The 25,929-nt window shown below is 33.4% G+C and overlaps 1 protein-coding gene across 4 annotated transcripts in view; it reads right to left on the bottom strand.

Moving 5' to 3' along the window:
• Window positions 1-5,303: 5,303 nt before the first annotated feature.
• Arhgap12 (Rho GTPase activating protein 12) overlaps window positions 5,304-25,929 on the bottom strand; it is a 102,509-nt gene continuing 81,883 nt past the window's right edge. For all 4 annotated transcript variants that reach the window (XM_015483475.2, XM_048809098.1, XM_015483476.2 and 1 more), the window contains 10 exons: window positions 22,758-22,839; window positions 17,108-17,209; window positions 16,679-16,777; window positions 13,993-14,095; window positions 12,101-12,217; window positions 10,379-10,477; window positions 7,479-7,556; window positions 7,242-7,376; window positions 6,886-6,988; window positions 5,304-5,888 (listed from right to left, as the gene is read on the bottom strand). In XM_015483475.2, coding sequence (XP_015338961.1) covers window positions 5,714-5,888; window positions 6,886-6,988; window positions 7,242-7,376; window positions 7,479-7,556; window positions 10,379-10,477; window positions 12,101-12,217; window positions 13,993-14,095; window positions 16,679-16,777; window positions 17,108-17,209; window positions 22,758-22,839 — 1,093 coding nt within the window. In that variant the 3' untranslated portion in view covers window positions 5,304-5,713. The remainder of the gene's footprint in view (window positions 5,889-6,885; window positions 6,989-7,241; window positions 7,377-7,478; window positions 7,557-10,378; window positions 10,478-12,100; window positions 12,218-13,992; window positions 14,096-16,678; window positions 16,778-17,107; window positions 17,210-22,757; window positions 22,840-25,929) is intronic.

Raw genomic sequence — 25,929 nt, 5'->3', positions numbered from 1 at the left:
GGAGGCATCACAAAACCTCACTTCAAATTATACTAAAGAGTTATAGCAACAAAAACTGCATGGTACTGGCATAAAAACAGACACACAGACCAATGGTCCAGAACAGAAGACACAGAGGCAAACCCACACAGATACAGTCATCTGATCCTTGATAAAGGTGCCCAAAACATACACTGGAGAAAAGACAGTCTTTTTAACAAATAGCACTAGGAAAACTAGTTATCCACATGGATAAGATTGAAACCAGACCCTTATCTCTCACTCTGCACCAAAGTCAACTCAAAATGGATCAAAGACCTAGGGATTACACCAGAAACTACACAACTCCTACAAGAAAACATAGGGTCAATACTCCAGCCTATAGGCACAGGCAACAACTTTCTCAGTAGGACCTGTAAAGCTCAGGAATTCATGCCAAGAGTTAATAAATGGGGTGCCATCAAATTAAAAAGCTTCTGCACAGCAAAGGAAACACTTAGGAATATGACGAGAGAACCTACAGAATGGGAGAAAATCTTTGCTAGCTACTCTTCTGACAAAGAATTAATATTTAGACATAGAAAGAAAGCAAAATTCTTAACCCCCCAAATCAAATAACCCAATTAATAAATGGACAAATGAATTAAACAGATACTTCTCAAAGAAGAAACACAAAATGGTTGACAAATGTATGAAAAATGTTCAACATCATTAGCAATTAGGGCAACGCAAATCGAAACAACATTTGAGATTTCGTTTCACAGTCAGAATGTCGGTCATCAAGAATACAAACAATAATAAATGCTGGAGAGGATGTGGAGAAAAAGGAACACTTTTACACTGTTGGCGGGACTGTAAATTAGTTTAACCAGTATGGAAATCGGTATGGAGGTTCCTAGGCATGGAATCACCATACGACCCAGCTATACCACTCCTCAGTATTTATCCTAAATAATTAAAATTATTATACTACAATGATACATGCATACCTAAGTTTATAGAAGCCCAGTTCACAGCAGCCAAATATGGAACCAGCCTAGGTGTTCGTCAATGAATGAGTGGATAAAGAAAACGTGGTGTATATATGTATATATACACAATGGATTTTAATTCAGCCATGAAGAAAAATGGAATTACAATCTTTGCAGGAAAATGGACAGAACTGGAGACTATCATGTTAAATGAAATAAGTCAAACTCATAAGGTCCTGGATTGTATGTTTTCTCTCACATGAGGAAGCTAGAGAGAAAAAAAGGAAAAGAAAGGTAGGGTGGATCTCATGGAAATCAAAGGAAGATTAGTAGAGGAAACGGACCAAGGGGTGGGAAATGGGGAGGAGCAAAGTGCTGGGGAGTGATATTGGCCAAATGATATAATTATATTGTGTAGATACCAAACAACAAATCCCAACATTATGTAAAACTATAATAAATCGACTAAAAATGTGGAAAAAAAGAAAACAGATGACCAGAAAAGGAAAAAAATGGTACTTATTTCTTCTTCAAATGATGTTACTGAATGTGTCAGACATGCTTTACAGTAATTCACCCTTATCAGCAGTTCTCTTTCCATAGTTTCAGTGACTCATGGTCAAATGTGGCCTTGGTACAAAAATTTTAAATGGAAATTTCTATAAATAAACAATTCATAAGTTTTAAATTTCCTGTTCTGAGCAGCACGATGAAGTCTTGCACCACTGTACTTCACACCACTCCAGACATGAACGGTCCCTTTGTCTAGCACACCCACACACTACCTGCCCAGTGATCCCTTAGCATCTGCCTGGGTTGTCGGACTGACTGTTGTGTATCACAGTGCTTGTGTTCAAGTAACCCTTATTTACTCCGTCCATAATGGCTCCAAAGTGCAAGCATCATGACTCAGAGGGAGGCACCAGGACATAAGACAGGGAAGGGTAGAGTAACACTGGCACTATGTGACAATGCTCAGGTATCCCTCAGTATTTACGGGGAATTGGTTCTAGCATCTCTATCACCAGCAGATACAACTTCTTCAGATGCTCAAGTCCCTTATATAAAATAGCACAACATTTGCATATAACCTATGCACATCCTTGCATGGTTAGAATCATCTCTAGAGCATTTATAAACTCATACACACAGATAGTTGTTATGCTAGATTGTTTATGGAATGACAAAGTCTGTACCTGTTTAGTACAGACAGAATCTTTTTGTAAAACTTATTTTTGATCCATGGTTGGTTGAATCCATGAATGCAGAATCCATGTATAAGGTGGGCTCACTATATACATGGTTCAGTACTATGAGTATATAAGAGCTGACAACTTAAACAGTGATTTTAAGCATCTACCAGGGGTTTTGGGAAGTGTTCCCTGTGAATAATGGAATACTATTGTACTTAAATTGATCACAAACTCTAAAAGTAACATAACTAATCAAAATATTAGCTCCTTTTAGTCTCAGGCTTGCATCAATGACTAAGCAAATGACTTTAGACATTTGCAATCAATCTGGAGCTCAGTTATTTCATGTACAAAAAATTGAATATGAGGGGTCTTACTGGTCTTTTCTTGCTTTATCAATCAGGTGAGTTTTACTTGAGCATCCAAGATTCCATTTTTTTTTTTTTGTCTAAACTCTCAGGAGGAAAAGGATGCCTTAAATGCTGTGCAGAATTCTGATCACAGAACCATGACTTTGATCTCCAGTGACTCTGATTTCCACCTCTGCAAAGACCTTGTTGATAACAGCCTCTACAACATTGCTTGTCATTCTGATGTTTCTATGGGTTTCACCAACATTATAAAGTTCATGACAATATTACAAGTTTTAATGCTACTTGCCTGTATGAGCCACAACTTTCAGAACTACCTGAAAGATTTGGCTACCAGCATCAATAATTAAACATCTTTACCAAAGACTACTTTTCTGAAAACACTGAGAGAGGAAGTAAGGGAAGAGAGAAGGGAGAAACCAGACTTTCCTAAATACGTATTGTAGTGGTTTGTTAAACAGTTACCTTATTCTACAAGTGCCCTCTTTTTGAGAGTACTTTGAAAGTGGCTTTTTTCTTTCCTCTCTGCAGCATCTCCCCACCCCCACCCCACATCCCCTGTGTGAGAAGGGAAGCAATGAAGGAAATGAAAGGGTTCATTTAAGTGCCATATTCACATAAGGCTAATTTGTAAAAGCTCCCAGCTGAATATACTAACAGCCACCACTGGTCCACAAAACTTCAGTTGAGAAGACTAATTGAGATTCTTCAGAAGAACTCCCTTGTCTTAGCAGTTGCAGAATGTCTCATTAAGCATTCTGTGCTTTCCCCTTTCTTTGGAATATTAAGTTTGACTCTGCTCGGACTGAGTTTATAGCTTGCAAATCTCCAACAGATTCAAATGCACCATTGTTGTGAAGCTGTTGGTTTTGTTTTGCATCCCTGTTTGCTTGTTTTTTTTTCTTTGATCTCAAACTCAAGTTGCATTTAAGAGGACTATACCAGTTCACTAGAACACTGTTTTTAAAACAAAAGAACTACGCCCCACCTCCAACACTGTAAGGGCTAGGCTGAAGTCCCCATTGAATGCCTTCTCTAGTCAGACACTAGAGAAATATGTTCTATAAATGAAGACTATCAGAGCTGAGAGCTTAAGATCAGAAACAAAGATGAACTCCACAAAAATCTGACTTTGTAACCATTTTCAATTCTCTATATAGATTGTAACATTAGACTTATTAAATCGTTGAGGGCATGATGCCCATTTGACTATTTTCATTACCAAAATGACATGCTATAGACAATTCTGTGTATTCTTTTAAAAAGCCTAAGGATTTAGTGAGGCCCTCAGCAACTTAGTGAGATCCTGTCTCAAAACTAAAAAAACATGAAGGGCTGGAGATGTAGCTCAGTGGTAAAGAGCCGCTGAGTTCAATCCCCAGCATCACCACCAAAAAACAAGAAAGCCTTTGATGTTTGAAGTAATGGTGGTATCATAAGAAATGATCTGTTTACATATTTAATTAGAAGCCTCTCCCATAAATTGGGAAAAATTTCTTGGTACAGTTATAGGATAGCTTTTCCTTCTTACTACTATCTTAATATCCAATATTGCAAAGAAGAGTGGGCTCAAACTAATATAGTACAAAGGTCTTCAGGCATCTGTCATTACTGTTGTTGCTGAGCTGTCACTTGTATGTAAGCAATGGTATAAATATACACACATTACATACATATGTAAATGTGGGTGTGGGTGTAAATGCTTTAAACACACATATAGCCCATATTCCTTTAACCCTGAAGTTTGGCTGAATTATTCCACCTGTCTTTTTTATAAAGGAACAGATTGTTTATAGACCTGCCTCTATCTAAAACATAACACTTTTTTCAGATACATTGCATAATTAATTTATATTCTCCAGAATAAAAAGTAAAATTCTATTGCTATAAAATTTAAATATCTATTTTTTTCCTAACTGGAAATATAAAAGTGCATTTCAATATGCTTTTTATTTCCAACTACTATTTTTATAACATTCTGAAGGAAGTCCTATTAGTAAATGAAATCCCACTGGTAATTTTATTTTTAGCTTTTAATATATTTTCTACTAAAAAAAATCAAGCTGTCAAGACAAAATATTACTAGATTTGTTATTACAAAAACAACTGAGAATTTTTAATTCACAAAGGATGAAAACACAAGACACCGATCTCATTGTACATATCACAATAAAATGATTAGCTGTAGACTATTAAAACATTTAAGACTTCACATACACATACATACTCTGAAACAAGAAACAGGACATTTTAACCTTTGATATGTTCATGACCACTGAAAAGAAAGAATATCACAGATTTGCATCTAATTGTTTTCTCAATATACAAACAAGATATAAACCAGTCCTAAAGCACACTGTGTTGTTAACAACATCTGTAAGCAAATATAAACATTCTGACTTGGGATTTTTTCTTCCCACCCCAAATGATCTGCCTTGTTATCCATTTAACAAGATCACAAAAACAAATACAATATTTTTATCACATGACTCGGGAGAGGTTTTTAGACAGATCATACAAAAAAATTTTTTTTTGTTCCCAAGGAAGGCAATCTGTAAATTGTAAATGCAATCCTAGGAAAAAGAATCTTGGTCACAAATGATCCACTTTCAAATAATGATGACGAATAATAAAAAGCATATGTTGGGAAAGGGGACGTTCTGGTATGGTAAGGAATAGAAAGATATGAAATGAGAAAAAATATATTTGCCACAGGAAATATTGGATTCAGTTGATTTGTTTAAAAATGAGGTATAGGAGTATGTCAGCAAAAAAAAAAAAAAAAAAAAAAANTAACTCCCTAGTAAGTATTATTCTACCAAGTCAAGAACTTAAGGTCATGAGAAGAAATTCTACATTATCCAGTTTGAGGGGAAAAAAAATGTAGTTTTTCTTACCAAATTATCCAGTGTATTTGACTGGTTATTCTACGTTTTCATTTTTACTAAAATTCAGAGTATTAAATGCAAACAATCAAGATAAAATTAATCAAAAATTACACACAGTTATATCACCTTGCAACAAAGCAGCAAACATGAGGGTCTAACAGGCATCTTCGCTCTACCACTTCCCTTCTGATCCCTCAAAAAAGTGCAAAATCAAAGAGTCACTGCTTGGTCCAAAAATAAAATACATTGTATATAAAGATGTGAAATTTGATGGAATCCAGCTTCTATTCCACAGGTTGTCTTCCACAGAATCAACGTCCAAAGATGGAATTTAATTCTAGAAGAATTAATTCTACAATCTGATTTTGGTACACAGTATGAACTGCTATATTACCAGTCTCTTTCTCTGGCTTTAACAGAGTGGGACCAAAAACAATTGCTATACTTTGATAGGTCATCCGGTTTTTTTCTCCATTTTCTATAACTCTAAGGGGGAAAAGAAAAGTTGTTAAAATATGAGGGGAAAATTTCAAATTGTATTACAAACCTAACACTCTACATTTAAAAAAGAGAAATATAATGCTCAATTTCCTAGGCTGACACACAAACTATTTCACCAAGTAGAATTCAGTGTGAATGTCACATGAAGCTTGCTTTTGGATAACACAGCTGAAATGGATTATTATACATACTGTAACAAACTTCAAGTGTTTGTTCAAGTGCGATATTTTAATTTTTCTTTTTTGTTTGCTTTTTGGGTAGTGGAGATTTAACCCAGGGGTGCTTTAACCCAGTGAACCATTATCCCATTATCCCAGCCCTTTCTAAATTTTTTTTTAAAAAAATTTGAAACAGAGTCTCACTAAGTTGGTTAGTGCCTCACTAAATTGCTGAAGCTTTCCTCAAACTTGCAATCTTCCTGCCTCAGCCTCTCGAGTTGCTGGATTGCAGGTGTGTGTCACTGTGCCTGGAGCTTTAATTTTGAAATAGGACACAGATGTAAATATGTTATAATTCAGGCAATAATTTATCTCCTAGGTTGATGGGAAAAAACTTTCATGAGGGCACAGAGATTAAAACTCAGTTTTATGTTATTTAAAAAAAAATCTGAGATAATTTTAGTATTCTAATGTTCTTTTTATAAGATGAACAAAATTAGTTATTAAAGGACTATGTAAGTAAGCCTGAGCCATGATGGTTTTCTTTTAGGGTAATAATAATATACCTCACTTAATAATCAATCTCACCTTCATATTTATCAACTTTAAAATACCTACCATGCACAAAGCATTATATAAATGCTTTAAATGAAGTATCTACTTTAATATTCTTCACACCAAATCATTTTACCTATGAGGAACTACACTAAAAGAATTATCTTTTTTCCAAGTTACTAAGAAAGCTATGGCATAGGTGTAATCCAATTCTGGGTCTGACCCTGTGTGTGGCTATACCATATCTTCTAACTGTGCAGTTCTCTTACCTTTTGAGGTGTCTAAAAAGAATCTGCATTGTATCTTGATTTGGCTTTGGCAACTGTCTGATCAGGTCCTTAACAGCAGCAACACGCTGTCTTGGTTCTTGTTCTGAAAAAGAGATAACATCTAGATATTTTGCAGCAAATTCTTATGAAACTGAAAGCAAGACCTATTTTGGAAGCTCAGATTTGGTAATACACAGTGACACCTGGTGGTCACATTTAAAATTTTTTGAGCAAAACAATAATCCATTAAAAAAAAAAACTCGTTTAAAATACTGTACAAACAGAATGGGGTAGCTTAATCTGTGCAAAGGATTTTCACAATCTAGAAAGAAACTCAGTTGAAATTATATACTTACTAATTGCATTAACAAAATCATTAAAATGATTAAATGTAAAAAGAGGTTCTGGTAATTCTCGAAAAAACATTTTGAGTGCTCCAGTGATGACATGAATGTCTTCCCATTTACTATCATTCAAGTCCAATTTCTCATCTAAAAAATAGTAGGAAGAAGACATTTTAAAAAATTACTTTAAACCAATTCTAAACATTATGAGTGATGCTTTGGAATATAATATGGAATAAAATCTTTTACCATGATTGACTGCAAATCTCAGCTTCTGGACTACTGCAAGGTTGCCACTCACTCTGTAGATTCCGTCAACATCCAAACCTATGGAATAATACTAATTACTTATGTTTAAAGTACTTACTTGCTGCCAGGCATAAAGTCACATGCCTGTAATTCTAACAATTCAGGAGGCTAAGGCAAGAGGATCACAGTTTGAGGACAGCCTCAGCAACTTAGGCCAGAAGCAACTAGGCAAGACCCTGTCTCAAAAAATAAAAAGGGCTGGGGATGTAGCTCAATGGTAAAGCACCTCTGGGTTCAATCCTCAAATAAATAAAGAATTTGCCTATTCTAAAGATGCTTGCGTGTCTTTTTTTTTTTTTTTTTCCCTTTCCCCTCAGATGGGGTCTCACAATGTTGCACAGGCTGCTCTCGAACCTGTGAACTCAAGTGATCCTCCTGTTTCTGCTTCAGGAGTAGGTGGGACTACAGAATACCACCATGGTTGGCTTTAAAATTCTTATTCATTAGCATCAGCTTAAAATCAAATGGACAAATACTCTCTTCCTCTAAATGACTTTTTATAGACTCGGGCAGGGGAGAAAGATGGTGATTCATTCTGAATTCTGTTTAATAAGCAGCAATAATTCTACTTTGTTTATCATGTAGAATGTGGCTTAGCTCAAAGGAAGCATCTCTCTAAGCTTCAAATACTAACAATTTAAGATAAAATTTTGCAAACACCTGGGGATAGTTCAAAAAGTAAAGGAAGCCAAATAATTTAAAATTAACTCATTCACTTTTTTGCACATGATTATAATGTAAACACACATACTAAAGACCACTCTTCAAAGTGTATGTCATATTTAATGCTTATAATAAAGTTAATACAAGCTAATAATGAAACCAATATTCTACAGAAACAATAGGTCATTTTGTATAGTTATTATTTTCTTTTTAAAATTTTTTTGTTTTAATTAGTTATACATGACAGTAGAATGCATTTATGCACTTTGATATACATAGATGGAATACAATTTCTCATTTTTGAGTGTACATGTTGCAGAACTATATTGGTCATGTAGTCACAGATGTACATACATACAGTAATAATGTTTGTTTCATTCTACTATCTTTCCTATCCCCACACTCCTCTCCTCCCCTCCCGTCACTTTCTGCTACCTAATCTAAGGTAACACTATTCTTCCCTAGTGCCCCCTGCCTTAGTGTGAATTAGGATCCACACATTAGAGAAAACATTCGGCCTTTGATTTTGTGGGATTGGCTTATTTCGCTTACATTGGTATTCTCCAACTCCAACCATTTACTGGCAAATGCCCTAATTTTACTCTTCTTTAAAGCTGAGTAATATTCCATTGAGTATATATACCACATTTTCTTTATCCATTCATTTATTGAGGGATACCTAGGTTGGTTCCATAATCTAGCTATTGAGAATTGAGCTGTTATAAACATTGATGTAGCTCCAACCAACAGCCAATCTGTCGGTTCCTCTTCTACTCTTCCTGAGAATTTTTACTTCTAGCTTCTTTCTTCCTCCCTTGTGCATATTGCATACTACACTCCCTCTGTCCTCTCATCCACCATTTGAAATTGTAAATTGTTTAACAAATATTCTGTTTGTACTATAGATAGTTACTGAACTTATCATTTTGGTTTAAGGCGAGAAAGCAGTAGACACTCTAGTGGGAGCTATTAGGTTTAAGGCTGTATGTTGTGTACACTGGGTGCTGTTGATATTGGTCTCACCAGTAAAGGCGAAGCGCTGGAAACCTTCAGGTTTATTCTGCCTTAGATTCATACTTTTAGATGGGAAAACACACTAACATGAAAAAACAAGAGAATAAAGTGTCCCAAACAAACCAAGATGTTTCAACAACAGAAGCCACTGATAACACAGAAGAACTGTCCAAGATTGAGTTCAGATTATATATAGTTGTTGAATCATTTTCTTTTATATATGAACAGAATCATTTAAAATTCACAAAATTAACTTTCAGGTATTCATTAAATGATAATGCTATATAACATGTTTAACAAAGCATATTAGCCAATGTGCTATATTCACTTAGTTTAAAATAAAGGCAAGTACTGTGGGGTCTCTCTCGTCATGTTGACAAGAACAGTCAATGAGACAAGGACAAGACAACCAGCAAAAGCTACAAATCAAATTACACAAGTGTTTTAACTGTACAAAATGTTTCTAATCATATACAGATAAAGTTAATGTGATTATACTATCAATATACTTCGAACTCATATAAAACCAGCATAAATACTATAAATGTTAAATCAGTTTGTCTTATTTTCAGGAAATGACACAATGTCATTTAATTACTTCATAGTTGATTTAACAGTTTTTAAATGTCATCTCATTATTATAAAACAGAAGAAACAGTAAATATAATCTCCTCAGATCTTTAACACTGCCACATCATTACTTAGTTTCACAATCACAATCTTCTTCGTTTTTAGCAAATGGCAACTCCAAAGAGGCTTCAAAGAATGCCATATACTTAATTAATCTCAACATATTAAGCATTCAATAGATGCCTGCAGAGGTCCAAATCTGAAACAGTTGCCAGTATGTAAGTGCTTTTTAAACAAAATGCATTTCTTAACATCTTAGGACCATAAGGAGCTTTTGGTTACCTGACACAAAATCATAAACATCCTAGGGATTTTATTTATTTATTTATTTATTTATTTATTTAGTTTTCGGCAGACACAACATCTTTGTTTGTATGTGGTGCTGAGGATCGAACCCGGGCCGCACACATGCCAGGCGAGCTTGCTACCGCTTGAGCCACATCCCCAGCCCCATCCTAGGGATTTTGATGATGAAACAATGAGTTCATGTGCTTCATGTGAAAAAAAAAAAAGAAAGAAAATCATTCTCTTACCGTGTTCTTCAACATGTTCAATACATAACTTCACAAACTTTGGCACTGTTCCATTCTCTCTCTGACACAGATTAGCAAGATTGGATCCAAACACCTGATCTGAAAGAGATTTATTTTTAATATGAACTCTTGATAAAATTTAGTCCAGAAGATCGCTAAACTATTCAGAGTGCAATGGAACATACCCAGTGTACCCCAAACATCACTTACCAAGACCTGGGCCTTATTTGATATAGACAGGTACCCTGCCTACTTCCTTAATTTCACTTCAAATAATGCTTCTTCACTAAATTCCATTAACACCACAACCCATTCTTGCCTGAAAGTCTTTATATTTTCTATTCCTTTTGCATAGAACCAGTACCCCTATCCACCCACCTCATCCCCGCCACCTCCTCCTACTGCTGCTTCCCTATTTATTTGGCTCCTTCTCTTTACTCCTGATCTCAAGCTAAAATATCACCCTTTTATCTAAGATAAACCAATTTCACTCACTTTCTTTTATTATTATGTTAATTTCACAGTATTCATCACCATTTCAAATAATCCTGTCCACCTCACATTTGAGTGTAAGTTCTCTGAGGGGAAGAACTTGTAGTTCTTAAACACCCATAGGTATCAAAGCACCCAGGCTCATGCCTCTTTTTAAAATATTCAAATATTTGTTAACTACCAAAACATGCATATGCATATCCAACATGTGATTCCAAAAAATACATTTCAAAAGCTGTTTATCTTTTACCCTAAAAGCTTAGAAATTCCACATTAGTGCTAAACATTCGGGAAAACAAACAAAATATTTGAAGGGATGAATAACAACCATAAAGTGACAATGGTTCATATTTCTCAATGAAAAGGGCCTGATAAACAAATTAACAGCTCTTTCTATTAACTTACTTGTCAGGCTTTGTTTTTTAAAGGTGTTATGAGAATTGTTATGAGAATGGAAGACAAACAACAAAGACAAACAAAAAAACTTGTTTGTTTTCTTCCTACTTTGTTAGTGACTATTTACTCAAAATTTCTAATTTCTGGTCTTCACGTTTCAAAACCAAAGCTCTTCAATGTTATAACTTCTAAGTAGGGGCCACGCATTGCAACTGCATTGCTCCTGATACAGGGTTTCTAAAAATTTAGTTTCTCATTTGTGTCTGTTCAATGTTTTAAGGTAAACTTTACAAGTATGTTTGAAAAATCAACTTTATGGGGCTGGAATTGTGGCTTAGCGGTAGAGCGCTCGCCTAGGATGGGTGGGACCGGGGTTAGATTCTCAGCACCACATAAAAATAAAGGCATTGTGTTGTGTCCATCTACAAAAAAGAAAAAAAGATTCATTCTCTCTTTAAAAAAAAATCAACTTTAATTACTCAAACATTTTTTAATCGTTGCACTTGAAAACTACAAATTAAAAGAATGAAAACATTTTTCCTGCTTGGAAATTTTAGTTTTTAATTTGAAATGTCTCATTTCCGAAATTTTTTTTTTTTTCATTTTGCTACTGGGGATTGAACCCAGGGGTGCTTAACCACTGAGTCACACTCCCAGCTCCTTTTTTATATTTTATATAGAGACAGGATCCCAATGAGTTGATGAGACAGCTTTGAACTTGTGACCCTCCTGCCTCAGTCTCCAGAGGTGCTGGGATTACAGGCGGTGACACCATGCATGGCTCACTTCTGATTTTGACCAACATTCATTATTATAAATACTTCCCATACCTACCTTTAATATAACCTTTTTCACGAACAGCTTGCAAAGTGGGGCGTCGTGTAAGAAACTTCTTTAAGTTCTTCTTGGTTTTTTTCTGTTCTGAAGAATCTATGCTAGATACTTTCATGGCTTAAGACAAACAGATATTAAACATTTCATAAGAAACAAACTTCCGAAAATCTTTCCACAGAGCATTCAAAACATAACTTGACATGTCAAAAACACAATACAAATTCAATTATTCTATCTTTTACATAGTTTAAGTAATGTGAAAAATCAAATTAACACAGACGCAATTTTAAGAAAAACTTCTCCTTTTTATCACTAAAAATTGATCTCAATGAAAAGGGCCTGATATGTATAGATGCTATAACATCTCTGTTATTCTAATTTATACTTGTTAATTCATAAATGACTCTACTGATCTTTTTTGACTAATAGGTTTGGAAGATGAAATATCTACACACACAAATCCATAAAATATAAGACAAACAAAAATTAGGAATCTGGATAATATAGATATTCATACTTTAAGCTAACTCTCATCATGATTATTTGTACTCAAAGAACAAGAGTACCCAGAAAATGTTCTCCATTACCTTGGTGCTAATGTATCAGTTAGGACAACAAAAATTTGAAAATAGGAACATTTGGAGAAAGCTCCCTTTGATTTTCATGAGATACCTCCTCCCCGCCCCCATCCCCACCTTCCTTTCCCCTTTTCTTCTCTAGCTTCTATATATACTATCCTTGACCTTTTGGGTTTGGTTTATTTCACTCACTTAACATAATATTCTCAAGTTCCATCCATTTTCCTGCAAATGACATGATTTCATTCTTCTTTACAGCTTCTTTACACAAAACACCATTGTGTATATGCATATATATGTCACATTTTCTTTACCCCTTCATCTGCTGATGTACACCTATGCTGGTTCCATAGTTTGGCTATTGTGAACTGTGCTGCTATAAGCATGGGTATGCACTGTAGTATGATGATCTTAATTCTTTAGGATAAATGCTGAGGAGAGGTACAGGTGGGGGTTATATGATTACTCCATTCCTAGTCTTTTGAAGAATCTCCATACTGATTTCCATAGTGGTCATGCCAATTTACAATCCCACAAATAGAATAACAGTGTTCTCTTTTCTCCACATCCTCTCCAGCATTTATTATTGTTTATGTTTTTGATGACTGTCATTCTGACCTGTGTTGAGATGAAATCTCCATGTAGTTTTGATTTTTAATGACCTATTTAATAACATACAAGGGTCAGCATTAGAAAGTGCTTTTCTTAAAATTCTGGCTCAAGTTTTGTTCTTTCTGTATGATATGGAGAAATGAGTGTGTGCACCTGTGCACAAGCACAGACATAACCTAATCCAGAGATGGCATCCTGTGTCTAGTGGGAATGGAATTATGGCACATATCCCATGACTTTGAATTTCCTAAAGTAGAAGATTCTATATGGAATCTTAAAGAATATATATGTATTTTAAGCATGAATGCAGTATCTTTATTTTGTTTATTTACTTTTATGTGGCACTAAGGATTGAACCCAGTGCCTCACACATGGGAGGCAAGCGCTTTACTGCTGAGCCACACCCTAGCCACCAAGTAACTATATATTTTTAAGTCAGTAAAGTTCAGTTTCCTAGAAGATTCAACAGAAGTGTACTATAATAAAGTATAACAATATCTTAAATTAATATGATACCATTGAGAGACATACAATGGCAATGAATGAATTAACAAGAAGAAAAAGCACACAACATCAGAGCTGCCACTACTTGATCTTGAAATGTTTTCCAATATTAGAGGTTGCACTCAGCATTATATAGACATTTATTTAAATAGAACAAGTTCACTCAAACCATTAATAAGAAAAAAAAAAAAAACTTACAACGAAGTTTTTTAAGATCCTTCTGGTCTTTTTCTTTATCCTGCTTTTCTATTCCTGGTGAATCTGGTACCTCCTCTTCAATTCCTTCATCAGTTTCTATCGCCTATTGGTTAGATGTTTTCCAAACACTTATTACCTCTGATATGACTTTAGTGTAATAACAAAATTCTCAGAATGACAAGTAATTGACTTTACTAGTGATTTCAGGAAAACAATTAGTACAGTATGAATAACTTAAGATAGATATTTGATAAATCCTTAAAAGTATCTCCCCCACCCCCGCCGTGGCATTAATTTTGATTTCCAAAAGAAAGGGCGGGGGGACACCAAGAAAATATTGCTGATAACTCACAGGATAAATAGGTATATACTAAAGATGAGGCTATTTGCATATCAATGGCACCAACAGCAGTTAGGAGGAGAACAGGCTACAATCTATGGTGATAAAATATAATGCAGCTATATTCTCTTGACAACACGTAAGACTTACATTCACGGATATGACAACCTTATCTAAAACAGTATGAGGCCACAGTATTATAGCATTGTAAGACTTATACTAACAAACACATAGATGTTAGGAAATGAAAGAAAATCTAGAACTCATCTACAGCCTAACCAAGGTAACTTTTACAGGTTAAAAAACCAGACTAAATTATCAAAGCTAAAAACTTTCTTTTGCCTCCCATATTGAGGTTTTTACTCCATTGATGTTTACTTTTGTGCATAGTGTAAGAAAGGGTTCCTGCTTCTTCTTAGATATCCATTTGTATCAGCACATTTATTGAAGAGCTTATTCTTTCTCACTGTTCTTCAGTGCTGGATCTGGCAGGAAGTGTCCATAGGTATGTGGGTCTGTGTCTAAGCTCTTTATTCTTTTTCATAGGTCTGTTTGTCTATCCCTGCCTGAATATGATGCTCTGTTAGTTAATCTAACTCAATAAAATCTTGATATGTGACACAGTGAGTCCTTTTACTTTTTTTCAAGAGTGTCTTGGATGTTTCTTAGCCCTTTGCATCTTTATGTAAATTTGAGAACAATTTTGTCAAGACCTACCAGGGAAACAATTGGGATTTTGAATAAGATTCAAACATCTAAAAATCTATGAATAAATAAATCATTTGAAAAAAAAGTTATATGTTGACGTGACTGAATCTTTTAGTTTATGAACTTGATATATTTTTCATTTAATTAGGGTTTTCATCAATGTCTCTCAGTGATAATTCTTCCTGCAGAGTTCTTCTACATCTGTTGCTACATGTAGTTATCAATATCTTTTGACACTTTGTGGGAACAGTATGTATTTTTAAATATTACAGTAAAAAATATTCCTTTCTCTTTACTTGGTGCATTTCCTGATCCTGCAGGCCTCAATGAAGAAATAAACAAAACACCAAGGGCTACAAGGCCTGCAAGGCCTTGCCTACTACACTAGGTTGGCCCCTAATTACATTTTTTAAATATCTTGTATACCCTTACTAACACAATATTTATCACATTTTATTATATTAACTTCAGTTACCTGTCTTTAGTATTCTTGTCTTTGACAGTAACCCCCACAGAGAAAGGTATGGTATCTGCCTGTATGCTGGTATATTCCCAGTACACAAGGCACTAATGTATTTGTTAAATGAATGCATGCACATGCTTTCAAGGAACAGTGAACAGATTACTATGATTATAGCTGAAAATCCACATTGTGTCGTGTAGAAGGCGCAACTGAACAGACAAGACTGAGCTTATACTGGTGAATTTTAACGGGACTCACAGGTTTCTGACCAGTAGAGGATTATAAAAATGACACCAGACAGTTTCATTTGTTATATGGCACTAAGAATAAAAGATGAGATTAAATGTAAAAATTATTTAGAAGGCTATTCTTTTTGTGGTATAAAGATATTAAGACCTGTTTGTCCATGGTTTCAGGAATAAATGGAAAGGAAGGGACAGGATTCAGAAATATCATATAATATTACAAATTGCAAAGGAAGTATTTATATCTAGCTTCATGACTAAAGTGCTAGAAGAGGTAAAAGTTCTCTTCTACTTTCCATAAATATAACTTTTCATTTCTGTCACTAAAAATGATCCTTCATGAGGAACTATGTCTCCATTTGGTGCAAGGTAAGAATAATTTGAAGATGTACAGCTCCTTTTTTTTCTTACCTAGCATATAGCTTCAAGAGTACAAATTTGAGATTTTTTTTGGTTATTATAAAAATAAGAAAACCTGAGAGTACTGAACATCTTCAGAAGGGAAAGAGCTGAAAAATGAAAGAGGTGTTACTAGAAAAAAAGAGCTAATAAAGAAACAACAGTCGTATTCATTTCACAATTTTGTCTTGGATCTCTTTCCATCAAAATTTCCAATTTGTGCAGTCATTGAATAAATACTAGTACTAGGCACTATTTGTCCCTTCTTAAACCATTTCTTTCTGGACCAATGCCTAACATAAACATTATTTCTAATACACTGGCAGCAAACATTATATAAATGACAATTTTAAATCATTGACATCACCAGTACCTGAGATTGCTAAAGTGACCATTGTCTTTCCCACCTCTGTCAAAATAAACAAAGTGTTTTTTCATATATAAACTAGAATCTGGATATGCAATAAGCAATTGTAAAACCAAAAGAAAAACAGTTCTGCAATAAAAATTTTATATAAGTCAATCACATACCTGATTACTGATAGTATTATTAAGAACTTTAAACCAATCATTAATAACAGCATCATTATCAGACTGAATTAGCAATTCTGTTCCTTGACGAGTTTTCAGCTTTAGAGAAAAGTGGGGGGAGAAAATTATGGTCAGTGCTTTCAACAAATTAAATAAATTTATTTAATTCAAAGTTCACAAAACCACCAGTATATCAGTGATGAAAGATAAAAGTACTGGAAAAGACTTGTAATATATAGTCCAAGTCCCAGTAAGTTGTTTAAGTGAAGCTGAGTTTTGCACCACTTTCCCCCCCTTAGATTATGGTACAAATTGACTGAACTATGTGCTTTAACTAGCATAATGAATGATTATTTCCTCAAATAAGTCAAAAGCAGAATGTCCAATTATTATGGGTGAAATATGATTTATACTAAGAAAAAATATTACCTCAAATACATTCTTTTTGCTGGATTTATCCTTTGATGCCATCTCAATGGTTGCCCCTCTGAGATCCACTGTGAACTCTGGTTTGGACTGATTACTCCCAAACTTCATTTTAGAAAAAAGGAAAAACCTTTATGTGATACTTATGCATATGTGTGTATTCAAAAAGAATTAAGAGCAACTTCATTATTAATAAATCAAATAGAAGATTATCATGAATTCTTCTCTTTCTGTATTATAAAATAACAATTCCTGCTTTGAAAAATGTCTAGAAGTATGAACTGGCTCAATTTCCATAATAAAAAGGTATAAAATAAATAAATAAATAAATAAATAAATGGATAAATAAAATAAAGCCACACTGAAATCTTTTCTTAATTCATTATAGTGGTAAAATAATATTATGTTGGTGAGGCTATAAACTAATATACACTTATATGCTAGTGTGATATCAATTGTAACAGCTTCTAAAGAAGAATAATAGATAATACTATTATTTGTAAAATGACAAATAACTATTTACTGGCTCAGCAGTTCAGAATTTATCCTAGACTATATATGGTTATGTAAAATAACATGTTGAAAAAGGCAAAGAAATATTCTTATACATGTACAAATAATACCAGGCAGTTATCAAGTGCATTTTCCACCTAATAAAAATTTTAATTCTAATTTTTGCTTTCAAGAGTTATTTCCTTATTGACTATTTATGCTGTCAAAAACTAACAATATTTTATGAAAACAGAAAATCCTAAGCTCCACTTTCTTTTATTCAGTTTTTTTGTCAGAAATTATAAACTAAAGCCAGAAGCAATTTAATGAAAACTGTGAAAAGAATGGGAAGATAGCTAACATGTGTCTGAAAAGAAAAAGAGCTTAGCTATTTATTATATTTTGCTAACTAGATAAGGAAAAGATTAGCAAATAGAAAATGTGTTTTATACTTATTCTGTATGTTGCCATTGTTAACTTACAATTTTGTTTAGTCTGCTAATTAAAAATAGAAAATAGCATTCCTATAATACTGAAAGGTTGGATGTTTTATTCTAATGGCTATTTAATGATAATTTAAAGGTCATGAAGAGTTACTGCAAATATTTCCTATATTTGATATAAGAAATTTCATTTGCTAAAATGTTTCCAAGTCAAATCATAATTGTCATTGGAATTAGATTTGACCCACCAACCTTGTGATAACTTAATTCACTATTTGAAATACCAATAACTATTTAGTGGCTCCACATTTAAGAAGACGTAAGGCTTCAACTGTTCCCTTTTACTTCTTTTCAGCTAGCAGTATGGACTTAAATAATGTATTTGTTCTAATAAAACATAACAAAATTTAGAATTTAAGTGAAATTATTAGTGGAACCATGATAAAAATCAAAATTTTAACTGTTTTCTACAAAGACATTGCTTTCAAAATCATTTGAAAAACATTTAGGGGCTGAGTATATAACTCAGTGGGCAGAGTGCCTGACTTGCATGTGAGAGGCCTATGTTTAATCCTCAGTTTTGCGAAACAACAAAAAGAATTTAACCATGAAGTCATGTAATGAGCACAGAGAACTTCCTGAATAGAAATGACACATCTCAAAAGTTATGAAAATTTTGAAAATACACTTAAAAATGGCAAAATCAATTATTTATTGTCATCATATGCTTTGCAGATGTTCAGCTATAACCTACAGTACAAATAAGCAACCCACTAAACATAAACACAATGACAGGACATGGAATGCCAGAAAAATGTGACTGATATGGTTGGCAACATGTTTTGTTTATTATTCTTTTCCAGAATTTAGTCCCATTTTACTATAAGCACCTCCCCACCTATGTACTCATGGCCAAAAACAAAAACAAAAAAGAAAAGAAGGGGGGAGAGAATTATTGTGGCAAGGGGTATGCAACAAGAACACATACAGTGACAGCTGAAACAGGATCTGACTTTACATATGCAACAGCAGGCCGACGCTTGACAGAGTTTTTCCAAGAAGAAAGCAGCGAAAACAAGAACTCAGAGACTGAGCCCTGTTGGCAGAATGACTTGATGGGGAAAGGGAAGAAAATGATGTCATAACAGTGCACAATGGCAAATGGCACACAAGAGAAAAAAGCATAATGGAATCAGAGGGGACAAGAACACAATTCTATAAGCAGACACAGCACGAGCCAAGCTAAAACTTACAAATATTTTTGCAGAAGCACTAGAATTTATCTCAAAGTATTTTCTGACTTTGTTATTGCACAAATTCATGCTTTATAGGATTTATCTTCAACAGGCATGTGTTAGCCTATCTTCACAACAGAATACTTGAGGGGTAATAGAAAGAACTCACATCTGGTCCACCTACCATCTTGCTCAGCAGCCTGCTCAGAAACCCCTGAGCTTCCTCCTGGTGACAGGATGAGCAATTTCCCTTGGTCCCCTTCCAAATCATCTCTTGGGAGTGAGTAAGTAGTCTTACTATCTAGCCTGCCTAATCCTTCCTCTAGGTCAGAGGTGATTTTGTCCTTTGGGTGACATGTGGCAATGTCAGGAGATAATTTCAGTTCTCACAAGTAAAGGTGAGGCTGCTAGGCATCTATTAAATATCCTATAATACAAAGGACTGCCCCTCAATAACAAAGAATTACCTGGCCCAAAAAGGGAACTATTTTTAGAAATTTGAAAGCGTGTATAAATGAATGTTTGAGTGACTACTGATATTTGTGGGATGATTTTTAATTCTTAAGAGATATAATGAGCCATAACTGAAAGGGAGAATATATTCTGTATTATAACTATTTACTTGCCAATTTTCCCCACTGCAATATAAGCACTGAAGACAGAAAACATGTTATTTACTTATAAACCCCTAAGTTTAATACAGCACTGAAGACTTTTACGCTTGCTGTCTGAAAAAAAAAAAAAAAAAAAAAAAAAACCACACACCTACATTTCTGAAGTGAAATGACATGAGAAAAAACACACCTATAAACTTATTTACTGATAAAATGACCAGGGGTGTAACTTCATATTTTTCAGAAAACTATTCCAAAGGAGAAGGAAAAGTTCTTGGGTAATATAGCATTTGAATAAAATTTATCTTATGAAATAGAACTGGAGGGAAGAGATGTGTGTTTCATTTACTCAATTCTAACTATCCATTCTCTGAAAAAAAGCATTAAGTGTTAAAACATAGAATTTTGAACAATGTGGCTGATTTTACTCAGCATTTCATCATTGAACATGTGTCCCAGAGTCAGCAGAAGATTTGAACCTGCTATTTCTTGAAGTGGATCTCCTAGGCTTGCTTTTTTTTTCGGGGGGTGGTGTTACGAGGGATTGAACCCAGGGGCACTTAACCACTAAGCCACATCCCCAGCCCTTTTTATATTTTATTTAGAGACAGGGTCTCACTAAATTGCTTATGGCTTTGCTAAGTTGCTGAGGCTGGCTTTGAACTTGTGATCCTACTGCCTCAGCCTCCTGAATTGCCAGGATTACAGGAGTGTGCCACCAATGCCTGACTACACTCATATAGTTTTTATTCAAATAATATTACTTGGCTTTTATAGAACATTTAGTTATCATTCCCTTGATATGTGAGAATGGGTAAAGCAAGGCAGTCTGAGTTTTAAAAATGAGCCATAAAAATAAAATTAAGAATTGACTATAGAACCAAGTGTTTTACCATATCCTAAGTCTTTTTTGTCTTTATAGAGATTATAAAAAATAGTGTAGCTGTGTTTTATTTAATTATGTCTACCTGAAATTATATTTTAAATAATATAACAATATTAATAAAATTTCACAAAGTATTCTACAATTTCAAAATTGTGTACCTTAGTGAATTTTAAACTTTGTTTCACTATTGCCATATGGTAACACAGTAACACAACTTTAGAAGATAGATTTTGCAACTTAATCAGCATTAATGCTGTTTAGGAGTTCTGAATTCTGTAAGGAGTTCTAGAATGAAAACTAAATATTTTATTTATGCAAGTGTTCTGAATAAATGATTATGTGCTAGATATTAACTTTGCATTTTTGTATTTAAAAAGAAGTTTTCATTCTTTAAATCACAACAAACTTGCCTATCTAAAATGGTAGGCCTCATTTACCACACTGCTCTATCTACACACCATAACTTGCTTTATCTTACACACCATAACTTTCAATCTTTAAATATTAGTAATTATTAAATAAGTGATAATTACACAGTTTTAGGTATTTTGTTTTTACTTATTAATCTCTAACTCTTCATTCTTTTTCTTTCATCCATTTTCTCCACTCAATTTCAAATAAAATTTGAGTCACAGGTAAGAAGAAATAATTACACATTCCTCTAGAAGTGCACTAAAAAACAAAAAAGCACCATATGCTTTACCTCAGAAGAAAACGGAAAAAAGATATAATTATTCATCTACTTTAAGATAAATCAAACCAAAATTTCAATCTTTTAATATGGAAGTATTAATATAGTTCATTTCTACTGTACTGGCCAAATAGAGAGTTAGTAAAGCAAAACAGAAGAAATATTCTAGAATATTCACACTCATGATCAATGTGTATTTTTAGGTTGCCATGTCAGAGTAGCTGAGAACTAGCATGCTCTATGGCATTCATGATTTAGAACAATGCTACATGGTTGCATTAAAAATGCAAGTGAATTTTACAAATGGATTTCTCTTTTATCACCTTCTGATCCATTGGTCATGTGTCAATTTTAAAGAGACTCAGTAATTATATGAAAAGTTGGTAAGGTAGGATATGCAGCAGACCAAATATATTTAGAATACTTTCATTTTAAATTTTATTTTAACACTTGAAACTCAATTACTGAAAATTTTTAGAAATATCCAGAGCATGGACTCTGGAGACAAAATAGTAAAGTTCTAAACCCAAATCTGCCCACAGTAGTTTAAAACCTTAAGCAAGTTACTTATCTTTTGATACCTCATTTTCTCGTCTATGGAGGGACGTGAGAAAAACAAAACAAAACAAAAACAAAAACAGAGCTGTCCCAGAGTTAAGAGGATAAAATACACAAAATCTTTTCAGGACAACAGCTGATACACATTGAGCATTCAAAAAATTTTTGCAATTATATGTCACAAATTATTATTTTTAGTATTTGTATTAACAATGAGCTGAGTAATAACAATAGTAAACACTCAAATATACAAAAAAAGTCAAATCCCAAAAGTAAAGGTGACATTTCTTTTTCTTCTAAAAGCTAGCTGACTTTATATACAGACACTAACACCCAAGTCAATGACTGATGTACAAGGGTCAGGTCACAACAGAAGGTGGGACTTGCCACACTACTGCTTATTTTCTGACTAAACATCTGAAGTAGAGACATAAACACAGAAAAGTTCAACAGTCTTACAAAGGAATCAAAAAACATCTTTGTTCTATCAAGACCATCTTTCTGCTGGATAAATGGATAAAGATAATGGATAAAACTGAATCCATTGATTTAAATAATACAACTAATTAGACTTTTCTAATTAGTCCTCTTCTTTCTCTTACAAGTCAAAATGCAACTTCTAGAAAACTTCATTTAGTTTTATATGCATCTACTGTAACTAGAAGAACTTTGGAAGTAACTTACTGAAATTCAGGCGTAACACTATTCACACAAATTTAGAGAGAAAAACTTACCCAACTTGTGCTACTTCCTTGAGTTTTGGTAAAAAGTAAAGATGAACCCTGCAATACTGCCCAAGAAGACAACCAGTTCTTTCTGCAATTACAAAAATGACCAATTAAAGCACCAATGTCTGGTTCTTCTAAACAAATTCATTATTGACATTCTAATAGTGAGGATATAATGCTAACAGAATTTACAGCATTTATGGTCTCAACCTGATCACAAAGGCCTCTAAACAAATGAATTTGATCAGAAATTTAAATCATCAAAACAACTATGACCAAAATATCTAATTAACAGCACATTGTGTTCAAGGACATTACTTTTTTTTAAGTCACAAACTTAGAACATCATACCTGATAAGAACTTTTTTAATATAATTAAAAATCAGACATATTTAGTATCTCATTCACTTAATTCTTTACAGATACAGACTATTTTTATATTTCTTGGTTATCTCTCTTTTCCTAAAGGGGCAGTAGATACTAGTTCATTATAAACACAATAAATTATGCCTTGATTAATCACTGAAATTTTATTTTTGAGATTTTTTTTTTATTGGTTGTTCAAAACATTACAAAGCTCATGACATATCATCTTTCATACATTTGACTCAAGTGGGTTATGAACTCCCATTTTTACCCCAAATACAAATTGCAGAATCACATCGGTTACACATTCACATTTTTACAAAATGGCATATTAGTGACTGTTGTATTCTGCTACCTTTCCTATCCCCTACTATCCCCCCTCCCCTCCCCTCCCCTCTTCCCTCTCTACCTCATCTGCTGTTGTTCAATTCTTTTTGAGATTTTTAAAATATCCTAAACTACAAAGATAACACAGCTATGCAAAAACTCGGAATATAGACATGTATAAAGGAAAAGACCTCTGTTTCTTCAATACACATTTCAAAGGTAACCAACATTAAGAGTTTGGTATATCTGAAGCTTTTCTAGAAATAGACCCATATCTAGTACTCAAGTAAGACTTATACTGAATAGGCTATTACCATTGTTCTTATCTTGAACTTTAAAGCTGATCAATGTTATTTTACCACTCAACTTCCGCCTTCAACATCTTTAATTCTGTATTAGAGACTTTTACTTAAATGTCTCACCCACTGGAGCTGTAAACAGTGTTTCACTTATTTTATCTATTGCAAACCTAGCAAACTACTTTTAAAACAGCATGTATGTTTATAAATAGAAAAATAATTTAAAATTAGCTTATAAGGAAATTCAGTTGCTGGAAGGGTAAAATAAATGTTGAAATTCATCAACATTAAGAATTTATTAGGGCTTCCTTATAGAGAAACATGGTCAGTTTTGTAAAAACTTCATATGCACTCAAAAGGGTTTATTTTCCATTTTCAGAATGTAGAATTTAATACTGTCAATTAGACCCACTTCATTATTTTACTACTTTTTGTATCTATTTGAACATCATGGGTTAAGAGGAGTGAAATAAAAATTAATTACTACTCTATTTTTCCATTATTTTCCATAGATTGTGCTTATGATTGTTGATGCTACTTTAGTTGGTAAATGATTATTCCTTATGATTAGATCTTGATTGTCAATTTAGTATAATGCTCTTTCATTTTAAAGTGCTCACCTCTGTGATGTTTTATGCTTTTCTTTCTAGACTTTAGAACTTTGTCTGCAATTAAGATTCCTATTCCTCCTTTACTTTCTATATCTTGACATGTCCTTATTGTTTTTTGTTGTTTTAACTTTTCTGAATAGTTTTAGGTGTTTCTTTTATATATACTATTTAATTGGGGTTTTCTTTATGTTTCAATCTGGGTATTTTTTCATTTCAACAGATTAGTATTATTCATTTGCACTTAATGATATTGACATAATAGATCTATCTGGTGCTTACTAAGGCACAATTTTGTTACATTCTTATTTTATAATATGTGGAAATCTTGAGATTTTAAAATGACTTATTTTTATCTGTAAATTTATTTTACAGTCTTAGGATATCATCTACTGGCATGCTACTATGAAAAATGCTTCAATTACTGTATTTCCACTTCATGAAGTGAGCCTGTAACCTCAAAGAGAACAAATCCTAGTATTTGTTGATAATAAAAACTTAAAACTTTCAACAACATGGATAAATCCCAAAACCATGAGGCTAAGTGAAATAAACAAGTTCCAAAACATACAAATACGGCATGTATCTACTCATATGAAGTATCTAAAATATAGAAAAGTGCTCACCAAGGAATGAAGAAGAGGGTAAAAGGGTTAGAATTTAGTGGGAAGAGAATCAATGCTATAAGATGAAAAAGTCCTAGAGATCCATTACATAACCGCATGCACTACTATACACTTAAATGGTTAAGGTGGCAAACATAACATTATGTGGGTTTTTTTTTTTACACACACACACACACACACACCAATTAAACTTTAAATAGGATTTTGGAGAACACGGAATATCTGCAATTATGAGTTTGATAATTTCCCAAAATGTAATGGCTTTTGTGATTCTTTGTACAAGATAAAATGTGTATACATTGGAAAATGAGCAACTCAATGAACCAGTATTTCCAAATGCCCAACAAAATACTATAAAATTATGCACAGGTTAAAAATCCACTCAAATGCAATAAAGACTAATGGTTTTTAATGTAACTGAATACAAAAGTTTAATAAGTTTTTCAGTCTTCACTGAAAACAACCTTTAGGAAATTAACATTTGTAGAGTTTTGGTGTAACAGGAAAACAGGCATAATTATACTGTGTAAGGGAGGATTATTTTCTTACACTTTAACCAAGATAGTACGTCACAAAAGACTTCAAGCAGAGAAGAACAGCAGAGAATTCTACCATCTTCCATTATGTCAAATACTAAAGATTTGCAAAAATAAAAAACAATGCCTCTCTTCTCATGGAGATGTTTTTCTTAGAAAATGCAAGATTTTTTTCCTTCATAAAAAGTTATTTGTATTAATTTGTAATAGGTTATTATAAAAAGAATTATTATTCAAGATTTCTCATTTTAATCTCTCACATAAGTATCTATAAACATAACCTATACAAAGGTTCTTAGAAATACTCAAAAGAATTTAAAGGGATCTTCTGACAAAAAGTTTGAAAACCACTAGTATATGGAAGATTAAAATAATTGTTTTACTCAACTCCATGTAAATACATTTGAAGATGATGA

This window comes from Marmota marmota, unplaced genomic scaffold, assembly GCF_001458135.2.
Source record: "Marmota marmota marmota unplaced genomic scaffold, marMar, whole genome shotgun sequence".
Taxonomy (NCBI): Eukaryota; Metazoa; Chordata; class Mammalia; order Rodentia; family Sciuridae; genus Marmota; species Marmota marmota.
Note: the sequence above shows the minus strand (reverse complement) of the source record. Positions and strands in the feature narration are given on the sequence as shown.